General features: G+C 37.3%; 1 protein-coding gene across 2 annotated transcripts in view; it reads right to left on the reverse strand.

Annotated features, from left to right (window-relative positions):
- DHX9 (DExH-box helicase 9) overlaps window positions 1–17,294 on the reverse strand; it is a 54,547-nt gene that overhangs the window by 37,035 nt on the left and 218 nt on the right. Inside the window, exons 2-4 of one of the 2 annotated variants that reach the window (XM_022593307.3) lie at window positions 14,640–14,772; window positions 13,189–13,329; window positions 851–965 (exon numbers count right to left, since the gene is read on the reverse strand). In XM_022593307.3, coding sequence (XP_022449015.1) covers window positions 851–965; window positions 13,189–13,329; window positions 14,640–14,750 — 367 coding nt within the window. In that variant the 5' untranslated portion in view covers window positions 14,751–14,772. Of the gene's footprint in view, window positions 1–850; window positions 966–13,188; window positions 13,330–14,639; window positions 14,773–17,294 lie in introns of those variants that run through there. The other variant, XM_089910260.1, reaches the window with a different exon arrangement.

Here is a 17,294-nt window from a genome sequence, read left to right on the forward strand (position 1 = left end):
AGATGGAATTATGAAGTTGCCTAAAAAACGGTAGAAGGTGGTGGAACAAAAGGGTGGATACGTTGTTCAATAAAGTTCTTGGTGAAAATGAAAAATGTGCCTTTTATTTTTACTTAAAAACCAAAGGCACTTTTTTGGCCAACCCAATAATAGCTGATTAAATGATAAAATGGTTTCTTTGCTAAGTATGATCCTGAAAGAAAGCTAACTACTAGTGCTAGAGATGGAAATAAGGAGAAGCTTAAAAGGTGTTGAAAAGTGATGAATCTTGACGAGAAAGCAGAATAACTAAAAATAGTAGTTAATATCGACTGAAACTCTATCAAGTTTATTATATGCTTTTCAAAAGTTTACTCTTCATAATAATCTTATAAGTAAGTACCACTGCTATTCTTGTTTCATAAACACTGGATCTGAGACTTAGGCAATTTGACAAATATTCCACTTAATCTACCCTACAGCGGACACACTAATAAAGTTTTGGTATATATAGAATTCAGCAATGACTGGGATCCATAAGGCAAACAAACAAGCCTACAATATATTTGGTAGAAATAAGTTAGAAACAAGAAAGGGCAGTAAATAAGACCCCTTTAACCAAATGTTCTAGCCTGTGCAAAATCTATCCAGAGATCAAAAACTAGTAAAAGCTAAAGACAGCAAGGAATTGAGCTGTACCAATTTATAAAAGAGATTAAATAATCTGGTGGTATTATGTAGTTCTTAGGTTCTCTGAAAATTATGAGTTTACTATAGTTATTTCTATCTATCCAAGTGAGAAAGAAAGATGATGACCATGCAAGATCGTGTATCTTATTCTCAGTCATGTGCACACGTTCAAGTCCCTTACCTGCCTTGAGAGCCAGATGTGGAGGAAGAGGTCCTCCCATGGTTGTTGGTAAACCTCCACCAGTATCTGCTGTGCTGTCAGGTGCATCAGTAATTGGGGGCGGAGGGGGTGCTACCTGCAAGAGTTTGAAAAGTCAAGGCAGTGTCAGTAATTTTGCCTTCAGAGACTATTAAATTCTTTTATTCTTAAAGGAGGTCCACGTGTCACCCCTCCTTTCCTCATAATATTAACATCTTTGTTTTTTCAGTATTATAAAACTATTATGCTCTCATTTCAGGCAGAAAAGGATAGGGCAGTAAAAATAGTCATAATTTTCCATCTGGAGATTATATAATTATGTAGATGAATACAGTTTTTCCACAAAAAGTGGGATCTTTTTTCCACAAAAAGTTTACGCTGTATAGTTAATTTACCTTTTCCACTTAGTATCTTTTTTAAAATAAAATATTTATTTACTTATTTATTTGGCTGTGTCAGGTCTCAGTTGCGGCACAGGGGCTTCTCTCTAGTTGTGGTGCTCGGGGGCTCTAGAGCGCGCAGGCTCAGTAGTTGTGGAATGCATGGGCTTAGCTGCCCCGCAGCACAGGGATCTTAGTTCCCCGACTAGGGATCGAACTCGCATCCCCTGCATTGGAAGGCAGATTCTGAACAACTGGACCACCAGGGAAGTCCCTCCACTTAATACCTTTATAAATATGTTCAACTTCCAAGAAGCATCTGTTAAGAGACGTCTACGTGGTAGACATTATTATGGGTACTGAGGATAAAATAATGAACCAACCAGATGTTCTGTAGTTACAGAGCTATATTCAAACAGCTAACATTCTAATTCTGTATTCTTACAGAGCTAAATAAACAACAAATAAATACACAGTATGTCAAGTATAATACAATACTACCAGAAAAGAAAAATAGGAACTGTTAGAGATCACAGTCTCCATGTTAGCAGACATTCAGATTGTAGCCAATCTTAAATCATAAAACAGCATTGCCATAAACTCTTTGTACTTTGGCTTATTTCTTTTGGGAAAAATTCACGAAAGGGAACTTCCAGGGTTAAAAGGCATCAAGATTTAAAAAAGCACCATAGCGCTCTACAGAAAAGCTGACTTCCAAGCTTGCACTCTATATGAGAACCTACTTCCCCACAGCCTCACCAATCCTCGGAATTACAGCATACGTCTTACATCTTTACCAGTATTAGTTTTGTTTTGTTGTTATGGTGACCGGTTATTTTCATTTACATTTTATTTGCCCATTACTCTATCTGGATAATTCATCATTCCCACTAATTTCTAAGAATTTAATATTTCAGTGGTATTCACTGTGTCATACACGTTGCAAAATAATTTGTCCTTTTCCTTTTAACTTTGTTAAACGCTGCTTAACGTTATTTTGTTTTTGTTTCCGCAGTCAAATCTAGTTTCTGCTGTGACACCTCAGTAAAATGGCCTTTCCTATCCTGAGACCTGTTCTACGTTATTTGCATACACACATAGGCACATGTATGCATATACCATCCCTCCCCATCTTGAAACTAGTATCATGCAAATTTAGTTACTGCAAACTAAAAATAATTAAAAATCTTTATTAATATATAGTAGGAATGGCTAATACTTTTAACTTCTTCAAATTCTTCAGCAATAATTTTTCCTAATTACCCTTTTCATCTAATTTACCAAATATTATGTTAAATTTATAGAACTTACTCAGGGAGAACGGACTTCCTGACAATGAGCTGGCTGCTGTCTTACAATAACACTCCCACCGGCTGACATCTTCCAGTAACACGCGCGCCCAAATATGTGGCTCTATATTTCATCACTTTTCTATCTGCTGAGACAATTCCCCACAGATATCTCAAGCTTTTTCAAGTTTTACTTAAACATTTTTTCAAGGATGCTTGGAGAGCAAATAAACTTGCAAGATGAAGACAGTATCTTCCTCCAGGGTAGGAGGCAGGTTTGTTTCCTAACAAGTATGATAAAGATAGCCGGCAGGTTTGCCAGCAGCCCCCCAACACTGGGGGCTTTCCTTAAGCTCAGGTGCCTCAGCTGTGATACAGACCCACTGTGTCCTCAGCATCCACCTGGACCTACTCCACACTGTCCCCCAAGGGGTTCAGGGACAAGGGGGAACTGAGGCAAACATGAAGAGTATGGTGCCTACTATCCCATGAGTAACATCCTTTGTCTCTGACTCAGAAGTCTTGTGTCTTCTGTCAGTATCTATGAAACTGTGGCAGTCTGAACTGTTAGCTTGCAAGTATGGTAAAATCTCAGACTCTTAAAGAGTTCTTGATGCTATCCTTCAGTGAAAATCCATTGCACTGTTCTTACAGGTCCTACAAACTACATATGCACAAGTTCTTTATAATTTTTACTATTATAGTAAGATATGTGTCCAATTAAAGTCTTTATAATATTTACACCTCATTTCTTTCTACATATTCCTTTTTATTTACTGCATTACACTGAGTAATGGTGGTGACAGTGGACACCTTGGTCTTGTTGTAACTTTACAGAAGTTCCCCTGGAGCAGGGCATCTCCAACTATCCGCAATGAAGAACTGGCTTTGAGTTTTTTCCCTTAATCCACTGGGGACAATATTTTTGTAAAATATACCAAAAATAAATTCCTAGAAATATGAAATAGAAAAACATAAAATACATGCCCAAGTTTTCTAATGATTAGATTCAACAAATACAAGTTTACTGTCAAATCATTAAGTATTTCTAAATTCTTACTCATCTCTGTATTTACCTCCTCACAAACTGTAACAAACACTTTGAGCAGCACTTTTTTAGTAGTGTTCACTATTATTTTTGGATGATACCTCTTAGCATGTCTAGGAAGTATTTTTCTACTCCATTTCCTAAGTACCTTATTGGTAATAAGCACTTAATCCTGTCACATGTGTTTTTTAAAACCTCTATTAAGTTGATCACTGAGTAGATATTTCTTCTAGACTCATCAATGTGATATAGTAAAAAAGTCGGATTACAGAGTTCTGACTCAGATCTGCTAGAGGTGTCATAAGATATGGTATGTGCAACAAATTACTTTTCTCAAATACGAAACATGCTGCATTCTCAAACCCATCTAACCACGTGAGTTTTTGATAAAGGACTGTGAATCTAGTTACTTTTTTCTTAATTAGACTTGGGATGAACTATTTATCTTTTACAAAGAACATCAAAAATTTTTACTTATCACTTTTACTGATACTTTTTTCCTTTCTAATTCAGCAATTTCTGATTTTGCCTTTATTACTTTCTTCCTGTTTTATCTGGTGTATCTTCCTGAATTGAAACTTATTAGCCCATTCATTTAAAAAACTATTCCTTGTATAAAAATAAAAGCATTCGATGATGTTCCTTTGAATAGAATATTCCTCTGGCACTCCAGAGTTTTGATAGAAAATGTTATCTAAACAGTCTGTAATTGTAATTTTAAATTTTCACTTAGAACTAAGAATTCAAATTTCCAAGTGTTTGTAATTTTTTGGTCCCTTTGCCACTGTCTCCCATTACCATCTTGGTTTTGCCAATACAAACATTAGTATTTCTAATGCTAGACAGACTGACACACTGAATTGATGTTTCTTTGTCTTTGTTGCTTCCTTCCTTAAAGTTTGCTCTGATATTAATATTGCTACTCCTACTTTATTTTGTACTTCATTTGCCTGGTACAGCTTTATTTATGTCTTTATTTTCAATCTTTTTGACTGAAAGATTTCTTTATACAGATAGCATAGGGCTTCAGGCAAAGTACAGCCTACTCCTGGGACACCATTAATAGCCAGGTCCCAGCAAAAAACCAGTGAGCAGCACTGGTGCCACAATATTTACTTGTCTTTCCTCTTTCCACCACCTTGCCACTCCAGGGCCACAATTCCATTCTACCTCACTCTCTATCTACATCAACTTAAGAAAAAATTTCTTCAAGATTGAGGTTTTGTTAGTGGGACAACCTCCTACTTTCCAGTGATGGGGAGTATTATAGATTAAATGCCTGTGTCTCCCCAAAATTCATATATTGAAATCCTAAGCTCCAATGTGATAGTACCAGAAGTCAGGGCCTATGGGAGGTGATAAGGCCATGAGAGTGGAGCCTACCTGAAAGGGTACAGTGCCCTTACTAAAAAAAAAAAAAAAAGCAAAGCAGAGAGCTTTCACCAGACATTGAATCAGACAGAACCTTTATCTTAACACTTCACAGCTTAAGTAAGTGTGATAAGTAAGCCACTCAGTCTATGGTACTTTGTTATAGCAGCACTAAGACAGGAAGGATTTCCTTTTTTACATTTACTGATCTATTAAGATTAAGATGCAGAAAGGGGTATTAAAAGGCGTGTCATCGTGCATAAACTTGGCTCTGCCCTAAGGAAGGTTTAATGACATGAGAAAATGTTTATTATATTAAGGTAAGCGAAAAAACAAGGTTATAAAATAGTATACGCAATTTGTATCCTATCATGTTAAAATACACATTTAAATATCTAAATAAAAATACAGATTTTAGCGACACTGGCAATACTATGGTTTATTTATGTTGTCTTTTTAATAATCTTTATGCTTTCTAAAATTTCTGCAATGAACATGTATTAAACACTGTAAAAAATGTTATTTTTTTAAATTCGAGAACTAATAGTAAAACATGAACTACCAATAGATAAGCAAATAGACAATTCAAAGAAGGAAGTTAGAAATAATTAACATTTAGAACAAATGGTCTACTTATTAATAACGAAAGAAACACAAATTAAAACACTATCACTTTTTCTCTCTTAAATTAAATAATTTTTAAAAAGACTACCAAACTACTAAATCTGTTGATATAGGTGGTACAGTGAAATGTACAATGGTTCAAGCATTCTGATAATCTTGCAATATTACATTAAGAATTCAACACAGTATTCGACGTAGACTCACCTACAGATTGATGTGACCAACCCCCCGCCCAACACAGATGACAAAATAGGTTCGTTATTTCAGAGGGCATACTGTTCCTATGAATAAATCAAACAAAATCCCCATCAAAAACCAAAAAGATTTTCATCTAATAGAAGGAAGCAAGGCCAGAAAAACTGTTCACTGTACATAATTTAAAAATTCAAGTTTACGAAAAGAGACAAGTTGTACAGGGAAGTTTCATAAATTCTCACTGCGGTCACTTTTTTGGGGAATGCCTATTTGTTTAAAGTTGATCTATTGAGGTGAACGGTTTTGTTCAAGATGAAGAAATATAAGCTCCATGTCAAGTGATATCAAAAGATTAATTATGGTTTAGTCTAAGTAAAAGTTAAGGATTGGTGCATTCATTACAAAAAAAGATTCAAGTACCAATACCTGATAGAATGCAAAGCTTACAGAGTAGTATGAACAAAGGATGAGATAACTATGGTATGGAATACTTAAGGGTATAGGACCATACCCTACTAAGTGAGGGAATGATAGAACACAAAATTAAGGAGCAGTCAGAGAGACAGGAAGAAAATCACGAAGATGGGGTAATAGAGGAGACAAAGGAAGAGTGTGTTGAGATGGAGGATGTGAAAAACAAAGCTGAACACCGATTAGGTAAAAAAAAGGGAGGGGTGGGGGAGTATTCAGTTTACATTAAGAACATCTTTTTTTGGTATGGCAGAAAATACCACACGCAAAAACAAAGATATAAAGGACAACCTGGAAATAAAAATATTTGTAACATATCACAGATAAAGGATTACTATTGCTAATATGCAAATAACTTAAAAAATAACAGAAAAATGAGTAAAATATATGAACAAGTTCATTGAAAAAGAAATGCAAATGGCCCTTAAATGCCAAAAGATCTTCAATTTCACTCAAAATAAAAGGAAGGCAAATTAAAGGTATACTGAGATATCTATCACAGACTGACAAAAATAGAGCAGTGGTGAGGTGGTAGACTGAGGTTTCTCTACCCTGACACTACTGACATTTTGGACAGTTAATTCTTTGTGTGGGGGACTCTCCCTGGCCTCTACCCACTAGATGCCAGTAGCAGCCCACCCCTGCCCCCTTGGTCAAAAATGTTATCTATATATTGCCACTGACACCCCACCCCGGTGGGGGGCAGCTGCCCCTATTGAGAACCACTGGAAATGACTGAAATGGTGAAAATTGCAAAATAATACAATTCCTATCCTATGGAGAAAGAAAACTGTAATAGCTTGCAAAATCACATGGGCATATATCTTTTGACCCAGCAATCCCATTTCAAGGAATCTGTCCCACAGACAGATTAACAAAAATATAAAAATTCATATGCATAATATATAGGCTATTCATGTCAGCATTGTAAGTAACAGTAAAAAGATAGTACAAAACTCTATCAATAGAGGCTAGTTGAATAAACTATGGTACTATGGAAGTGAAAAACAGGTAGGTAAAGAAAAAGAAAAGCGTACACAATAAGATAGTGTTAATTTAAGAAAGAGTTGGGATAAGGGATAGTAATACATATATATTTTTTTCTTTTTTTGCTTATAGTTAGAAAAAGGTTGACCCAAAACTATATAACAAAAACAAAAAACTGGAAGACAGGAAAAAGGATGGAGGAGGCAGGAACAGAAGCCAGACTTTTCTAAATATACTTCTTTTGTTAATTTAACATCAAAACTATGTAACTATTTAATTCAGTTCTCCAATTTTAAAAAGGTGATCCCTAAAAATCAAAAGCAAAATGAAACAGATGAACCTGAGTATAGAGTTGAGAGTATGATCACGAACAGGAATTATTTCAAACTTTAAAGTGCAGTAATTTGTATGTCTATAGTAGGATACACCCTAAATATGAAAAGAATTGCAAAAAATGTTAAACTTTTCAGTAATCGTATTATTGGTGGTAGCAGTGGAATTTACAGTGGAGACTGTTGTACATGTATATCGAATAAAGCAACAGAGTAATTATGTTGGGGCACTGCAAGGAACCATGGTTTTTGGATTGGGGGAAAATGGACATACAGATCTACACTGAAGTTAAGCAAAAGCCCTGCAATTCTGAATTTAAACTGGAAGCATCAGGTTGAACTCAAAATATATCTTGTCTTGGAAAATTTTTTCCCAAGCTGTGTACACTGAAAAAGCTAAAACAATGACCAATTTAGTAGTAACTTCTGGCACTCAGTTTGTGGCCTCTAAAAATCAACCCCCAGTGAAAAGAACCAGGGATCTTAAGAAATGGCTGATTCCAGATCTGAGATAGGAAAATTCAAGTTGAGCCAAACATATGGTATGCCACAAAGCATGAAAGTGATCAAAGATGAAGGTTAAATGAACTTAGAAATCAATGTGAAGAGGGTCCTGCTGGTCCAAAATGGGACAACTTAAAATAAACATCAACAATAAAAATAATGGATTAAAATATGCTATATATTTGAATCAATGAGTTCATAATAATTGTGGGAAAAAACCTAGCTGGTAACCTTTGGAAGATGCTAGGGACAAACTTATTTCTTTTAATTGTTTTTTTTTTTTGCGGTACGCCGGCCTCTCACTGTTGTGGCCTCTCCCGTTGCGGAGCACAGGCTCCGGACGCGCAGGCCCAGAGGCCATGGCTCATGGGCCCAGCCGCTCGCGGCATGTGGGATCTTCCTGGACTGGGGCACAAACCCGTGTCCCCTGCATCGGCAGACGGACTCTAAACCACTGCGCCACCAGGGAAGCCCTCTTTTAATTGTTAAAGGGAAAAAATCAAAACATTTATCTTGCTTTTCCTGTATAAATTATATCTCAGAGTGACTAAATTATTGATAAGGAGAGGTTCTGTTTTTGTTTTTTTAAGGCGGTTTCTTGTTATAAAAGTATTCCAGCCAGAAATCAAAGGAATGTGCTAATGAAATAAATCTACACGGTGATATCAATGGCTGCTAACGTCACATCATGCACCTCCTCCTGATGAAGTACAGACCATCACCTTTGGAAATTTCTTGCTCCTGCCCCTCTACCCCAAACAAATCTGAATCTGATCAAGTCTCTAATCTAACCACTAAATATGGGAAATAGAGGAACAGAGAAACATGTTTTATGATACCAGAGGGATATAGCTGCAAAATCTAAACTGTGGGAAACTAAAGAATAAATAACATGCTTTCTTCAACAACAAATTCCAAAGAAAAATTAGAGACAAAGGAAGAGGGAGAGAGAATCTAATGATTAAAAGACTAGATATCAATCAATTGTAGTATATGGACATCATTTGGAGCATGATTTAAATAACCTATTAAAAATGGATTTATGAAACAATCAGGAAAATCTGAATACTGAGGGTATTTGGGAATATTAAGAAACTATTCTTCAATTTTTTTTTTTTTAGGTTTGATAATGGAATTGCTATGTTTTTTAAAGGATTATCTTTTAGGGATACAAACTGAAACAGTAACAGATGAATCACAGGATGTTTGGGATTTGCTACAAAATAATCCAGAAGGAAGAATATAGATAGAAATTATAGAGATGAGTCATGATTGGCCATGCTGAAAAGGGTTGCAACTGGATTATGGGAACATAGGGGTTCATATCATTCCTCTACTTGCTTTGATACACATTTGACATTTTCCACAATAAAAAATTTAAGTAGGGCTTCCCTGGTGGTGCAGTGGTTGAGAGCCTGCCTGATGATGCAGGGGATACGGGTTCTTGCCCCGGTCCGTGAAGATCCCACATGCCGCGGAGTGGCTAGGCCCGTGAGCCATGGCCGCTGAGCCTGCGCGCCCGGAGCCTGTGCTCCGCAATGGGAGAGGCCACAACAGTGAGAGGCCCGCATACCGCAAAAAATAAAAAAAATAAAAATAAAAAAAATTTAAGTATCCTTTGCATTTAGAAACAGGTCATTTTTGGCAAGTGCGTTCTGTTGAGTGAAAACGCAAGTGAAGTGACACAAACAGGGTTTGGCAGGGATGGGGAGGTGAAATAAAGATGGTATCTAAAAGTAAAGACTGGCTTGTGATATAATATTTTTCCAAATTCATCCATTCTTCATTCATTCATTCATCTAACCAAAAAATATTAAATGCCTGCTATATGGGCCAGGAACTATTCTAGATGCTAGAGACACAGCAATGAACTAAAAACAGACCAAAAAATCCTCTGCTCTCATGAATTTAATTCTAATATGAGGATCTAGGGGGAAAAACTAGGTTAGAAGCAGGTTTTTCAATCTTACTATAACTGACATTTTGGGCTGGATAATTCTTTGTTGTAGGATGCTGTCCTGTGCATTGTAGGATATTTGGCAGCACCCCTGGCCTCCACCTACTAGATGTCAGTGTCACCACCACTCCCTTCCAGTTGTAACAACAAAAATGTCTCCACAAATTGCCAAACATCCCTGTGGGACAAGATGACTTCCAGTCGAGAAGCAGCAGGCTAGAAGTTAGTAAGTGCTATGAAGAAAAATGCAACAGTGAAAGGAAATAAGAAGTACCAGTGTAACAGCAGATTTGCAATTTTAAACAGGATGGCTGAGGAAGAGCACTACAGGCAGAAAGAATAGTTAAGTACAAAAGTCTTGAGGTGGAAAAGATGCCAGCATATTTGAGGAACTGCAAGAAGGCCAGTGTAGCTGGAAGAAGTGAGGGAGAAAGCAGAAAATGCATATTCAGAGCATTTAATGGGAAAAATCTGAATGTGCTAAAATGCTAACAAGAAAAAACTGAAAGTAGGATATTGTTTATGGTATGACCAAGTAAGCTCCTACTAGACTGACTCCTGCAGATAACATGAGCTCTAGGAAAATAAAAACAAGAACTAAAACACCCCTAAAACCCCCTCGACTATACACAGGCACTAAAAAGTAAACAAAAGCTGGCAGATTCTGGAAGGAACTTGAAATGAGAAAGCAAGAAATAGCAAGGGTATAATTCCTGTTTATCATGCCTTTTAGCTCTAGGGAAGACCATGTGAGGCAGCTAAAACTCAACAGAAAACCCAGTCTTCCTGGCCTGACATATCAGAGGATAAGAATTTGGGGAAACCAAAGCTGCTATAAAGTACGAAAGGAATCCTGGAAAGGAAAGGAGCAATCTCAAATTCTGTGTATAAACTCTCCCCAAATCTATGGCTAACCCCTGAACTACATATATACAGGAAAGACTCCAAGCTTCCTAGTGTAGGATCAGAAAACTGAAGTGAGATTTGAGCTATCACTCAAAAGATAGTGTTATGCAGTTTGAGTCCAACTAAATTAATTGCTTAACAACACAATAACAAAACAAATACTCTTTGGAGGAATAACATTATTTAGAGTCTCCACAGCATAGTATTCACAATGCCCAGGATATAATCCAAAATTACTTGACATACAAAGAGGAGAAAGCACAATCAACAGAGCCCAAGCTGAGATAGCCCGATGTTAGAATTAGCAGTCAAGGATTTTAAAGCAGCTATTATAACTATGGTCAGTGACATAAAGGAAATTCAGTCATATTATGAACATATGCTTATAATAAATGAAAAGGTAAGAAATGCTATCAGAAAAATGAAATCTGTTAAAAAAAAGTGATAATTCTAGAAATGAAAAGAACATCTGAAAAAAAAATCACTGATGGACTTAACAGCAAAATGGAACTGAGAAAGCAATCAGTGAACCTGAATACACTGATTATCTTCAACATATACTGAACATACATATATATATGAAATCATCTAATCTGAAGAGTAGAGAGAGGAGAAAAAGAAGAGAGCCTCCAGGACCTTTGGGATAATATCGGAAAGTTTAACATACACGTAACATAAGAGTCCCAGAAAAAGAAGACCAAAAAATGAGGCAGAAAAAAAATTTTTTTTAATAATAGCCCAAAGCTTCCCAAATTGGGTGAAAGACATAAATTTACAGATTCAAGAATTTCAGTAAACCCCAAGCAGGATAAGTACAAAGAAAACCATGCATAGTTATATCACATTGAAACTGCTAGAAACCAAAGATAAAAAAATGAAAGCAACCAAAGAAAACATTACATATAGGGGGAAATGATTTGATTACTGCTGACTTCTCATCAGACAACAGAACATTATCTTTAAAGTGCTGAAAGAAAAGAGAACTGGCACCTCAGAATTGTATATCCAGTGAAAATGTTCAAGAAAGAAGGTAAAATAAAAATAGTTTTCCATAAAAGAATTAAAGAGAATTTGCCACAGGCAGACCTATACTACCAGAGGGAGGAAGAGGCTAAAAGAAACAGAATAGGTCATAACAGATGGAGCAAAGGCCAATAGCTTCAAACATTTGAAAGATACTTGCAACATTCTTTTCATAGCCAGAAAGAGTCTTCAAGGTCATCTTGTCCAACCCCTTCATTTTATAAACGGCTCAACCAATCTAATTAAAAATCCTGTAATTATCTAGTGGTACAGTAGACTAGAAAGTAAGACTCAATTTCTGGGTAAAAGCAATGGAAGGAAAAAAACCATGTATTTTTACCTTTATAAGCAAGTCAGAATACAAAAACTCAGTGAAAAGTGTTAAAATTGATAGATTATTCCTAAAGGTTTTATAAAAACTGGGTACTACCTAAGGCATCTACTTAAATCATAATGTGAATCTTTTTATAATATCAACACCACCTGAATTTTTGTGAAAATTCAAGTTTTCATTTTTTAATTAAATGACAAACTTTATTTCTTAAAAACATTACTGGAAAGGGGTTTTTGCTGCAAACTCCCAATATAATTAAAATGATCATGGTATCAAAAACACAAGAATGATATTCCATTGTACCAAATACTATTTTGTCTCTACTATCTAAGGGAATGTCAATGGGAGGAAATGTATCTTAAAATGTTACTGACTTTGGGACTTCCCTCGTGGTCCAGTGGTTAAGACTCCAAGATCCCAATGCAGGGGGCCCGGGTTCGATCCCTGGTCAGGGAACTAGATCCCGCATGCCCAACTAAGGATCCTGCATGTTGCAACTAAAGATCCCACGTGCTGCAACTAAGACCCGCACAGCCAATTAATAAATATTTTTAAAAAGTTACTGATTTTTATATTCTGTTTAAAATGTTATCTTTGTAAGTACACAGAATACAACAGGCTCTGAAAAATCAGTTTTGAATGAATGAAATATATAAAACCTTAAGACATACAGATTAAAGGGATCTCCCAAGCCCACAAGTCAGGTACATAATGAGAATAAAATCCAAATCTTCAGGAAATCATCCTAGTTCTCCGAGAAAACAAAATGCCAAGGTTCACTCTGGAACACATTAAAATACTATTTGAAAACAACATTGAAAAATTATCACCCTGGGCCTCCATACATACTGGATTAGCATAACCTTATAACATATGTCTAAGTGCTTGGCCATACTTACCCCAATAGCTGGGACTTCTTCACTCTTTACTTCATTTATTCGAACCAAATAGTTAACAAAGTCTCTGGCAGCATTGCTCTGTGCATCCTTTTTATTGGTGGAATTACCCATGCCAGTGTAATTATATCCTTCCACTCGAACCTTTAACAGTCAAGAAAAAAATACCTTGAGAGATTGACCTGCGTAATTCTGGTATTTAAAAAATTCATAATTCACTAGTCCATTAAGAGACTACAGTTAACTGTTGGAAATATACTCTATAAACACACTGAAAATAACACACAAGAGAATTCACCAGTTGTCTTATTTAATAAAGCTTAATTCGTGTTGTCTAGTAATAAACTAATCCAAAAACAAGAATGTTAACTTATGTGGCTCAGATATTCTCTTCTCACATAACAGAATGTTCCAGTCTATGGCCATTACCACCCCAAACGTGCCCAATCTCGTCTCATGTAACAGAAATGTTCTACATTAAAATCTGACTTTATAAGACCCAAGAACAAGCTCTCTATTTGTATTTATTTTAAAGTACTCTGACTTGAAGCAATCAAGAATTGATCTACTTTCCATGGAAGCAACCTAAATGCCCACTGACAGACAAATGGATAAAGAAGATGTGGTACATATATACAACGGAATATTACTCAGCCATAAAAAGGAATGAAATTGGGTCATTTGTAGAGACGTGGATGAACCTAGAGACTGTCATACAGAGTGAAGTAAGTCAGAAAGAGAAAAACAAATATCGCATATTAACACATATATGCAGAACCTAGAAAAATGGTACAGATGAACTGGTTTGCCAGGCAGAAACAGAGACACAGATGTAGAGAACAAACGTATGGACACCAAGGGGGGAAAGTGGGGAGGGGCGTGGTGGCGGTGGGATGAATTGGGAGATTGGGATTGACGTGTATACACTGATGTGTATAAAATGGATAACTAATAAGAACCTGCTGTATAAAAACATTAAATTAAATTAAATTTAAAAAAAAAAGAATTGATATACTTTCTACTGGAACTAGTAAAACTACAAACCGTTGGTCCAACTTTTCTAATCTGCACTACTGGTACTGTGGAAGCTGTGGAAGATTCACGTTCTAATTAGAATAATTTACCTATCAGATTGTTTTAAAAGTAATGCTCAGGGAATTCTCTGGAGGTCCAGTGGTTAGGACTCTGCACTACCACTGCCAGGGGGCCCAGGTTTAATCCCTGCTCGGGGAACTAAGATCCCACAAACTGCGTGGTGCAGCCACAAAAAACCCAAAAAACAGTTATGCTCACTTGAAAATGATTCATAATGAAGTAGACATAACAAGCAAGTCACAGTAAAGAAGATTCCCCAACGTACAACACATTAACATTTTCAAACAGAAAACATTGTTCTTTTAATAAAAAAATAAGCCTCAAAAGTCACATAAATGTAAACTGTATTTTTTTAGTACCTCACACATGAATTTCTGCCTGTTTTTGTTCCCCACTGCTCTAATTTCATAGGTTGGGGTCATCTTCCTTTTGCCACACCAGGCGTACAGAAAATTTTTTACATCACCCATGATTCAAGTGTCTTCTTCAGACCTAAGAAACAAGTTAGTTAAAAACAGCATTATTTATAAGAACAAACACTGGAAATTACCAACCTGGAATTTACTGAAAATCTAGGTTAAGTACAGGATATTCTATCATGCTGCTATTAACACTGCCTATGAAGAAATTTTAATGACATAACTGGAAAGTCTACGACATGTTATAAGAAAAAGCAGGACACTAAAGTATGATCTAAACTACACAAAAAGTATGCATAGGTAAATCAAGACTGGAAAAGACATATCCCCCCAAGCGTTATCTTCAGGTAACTACAAGTGGTTTTTATCTTTTCTTGAAAGACATTTTATGGAACGTCCTACTTTTTACAAAAGGCACTTTATGTGTTTCAACTAATTTAATCCTTACAACAATGGTAGATAACATTATACACAGTAGATCCTACTATATCATCTTTTTACAGAGGAAGAAACTAGGGCATAGAAAGTTTTAGTAACTTTTCTAAGTTATCCACTGTGGAGGTCTAAATTCAAACCCAAACTACTATATTAAGAAATGGTCATCAATCATTTTATATATAAATCCAATAGTTTATCCTCATTTGGATTATGTCTCGTAACAGACTGCCCTCTAAGTTGTAGGCAATATATTATGTTAGTAAGTCCAAATACAGCACTTAAACTGGAAACAGTAATCAATGAACTTAAATCTCCTGTGCCAAATCTCTACTTTAGGCCTTGTTATTCATTAAAATTTGAGAATATTATGTCTTTTTGAAGTGCAACATACCATACTTGTTGGCATTCTCCCTCTACTCCAGGTTATAAGATAGCAAAAGATATGGAGACTGAGTCTGAGTTACAAGCAAGGTATCTGAGAGTAAATTAAGAACCAGAGAAAATATGCTACGAATTTTGTTTGCTGTGATGTGAGAAGAAACCCCACTGCTAGAGCATTGTCTCTGTCTTCTGTTAATGTTTAGTGCATTTTGTTAGCACCTAAGCCTTGTGTCATCCAACCTCACCCTAGTATAAAAAATTTATTCTGTAGTCATAGGTTAACCCTGGGGACATTCTATTAATGAAAAGCTGTGGAACGCTGATGATGTCTATCTACAAATTCCAACCATGAATAATTAAAAAACAAGCCCTCAGCGTGAATGAGCAGCATGAAATATGAAGGACTACACTATCAAATTCCTTCCTCCCTCGGTAGTCTCTTCTAACTCCATAATATTAAATATCAACTATATGCTAATGATGCCCAAATATATATTGAAAGTTCAGTCTTTTCTCTTTAAGCTCCAAAATGAAGCTCATCCAACTGCAGCACTAACGGACCCATCTGAATGCTAACTTGGGATCTCAAACAGAATTTTAAATTTCCTCCCAAACCTGTTCCTCTTCCCGCCAATCCCAGTGTTCCCATCTCCCTAAATGGCACCTCCAGCCACCAAGTTACTCACGTCACCATTTGGGAATTTCCCAGTCCCTCAAGATCCTCCATAGCTATCCCTTGTAGAGCCCTTATTATGTGCCAGTCGGTATCCTTAAAGGAGCATCTATGTGAACTATTTTACTTAACCCTTACAACACTGTATAGATAAACATTACTATTATTCCCTTTTTACAGGTGAGTAAACTGAGCCAAAGAATAACCTGCCCCGGGAAACAGAGCTCCTAACTGGGGGACCCAGAAATCCAAACCAGGTAGTCCTGATCTACTACTGATTTACTGCGCACTTCTGCCTCCAAAACATGTCTCCAATCCATTCGCTTCTCTCCCTTCTCCCTGCTACCACTACTGCCCACCTGGAGTACGGCAAGAACGTCCTAAATAATTCCCATTTCCACTCTGGCTACCCCTAAATCCATTCTTCTCTTAAATTCTCACCACACCCCAGTCACATGGCCTTCTTTCAGTTTCTTTCCAATCCCTGCCAGTAAACACTAACTAATCCCTTCTGCCTCTGCAGTTCTGCTTTTCCTCCGCGTCTTCACAGCTGACGCATTCTCCGCCCGATGGCCGAGCGGCTCAGAGGTCTACCTCTTCCGAAAAGCCTGCCCTTGCCACCCTATCTAAAGTAGCTCCCTCCCTTTACACTAATTCCTCATGATCTTTTTACCGAAACCTGCAGACATTTGTTTCCCTACTGCCACCCCCGCGCCACGACCGCAACCTCTGGGAGGGAAGGGCAAGGACTGTGCCTAACCTGTTTACTCTGTCCACAGCACCCGCAGGACAGCACCCAGTATTTGTGGCATGGGCCCTAGGCGTGGGTGGCGCCTCGACGGGCTCACCCTCACACGATTCACCCCCTTTCACTCTGTGGCGAGGGCGACAGCGCCAACGCCGCGAGCAAGACGGAGGAGAAAGTGGGGTCTGATTGCTCCGGAGCCGGGACCGTGACCAGCTGCGCGGAGAACCGGGGGCCACCTCGCGGCCCCGAACAGCGCAAGCGCGGCGCGGCCAGCAGCACGCAACGCGCAATCCGGGAATCCGGCGGGGCGGCTCCCCTCCCCCTCCCCGCCCCCGCCGCCCGCGCCTGGCAACAA

The sequence above is a fragment of the Delphinapterus leucas genome, chromosome 1, assembly GCF_059928025.1.
Source record: "Delphinapterus leucas isolate spDelLeu-1000000601 "Yukka" chromosome 1, BTC_Dleu_Yukka2, whole genome shotgun sequence".
NCBI classification, from domain to species: Eukaryota; Metazoa; Chordata; class Mammalia; order Artiodactyla; family Monodontidae; genus Delphinapterus; species Delphinapterus leucas.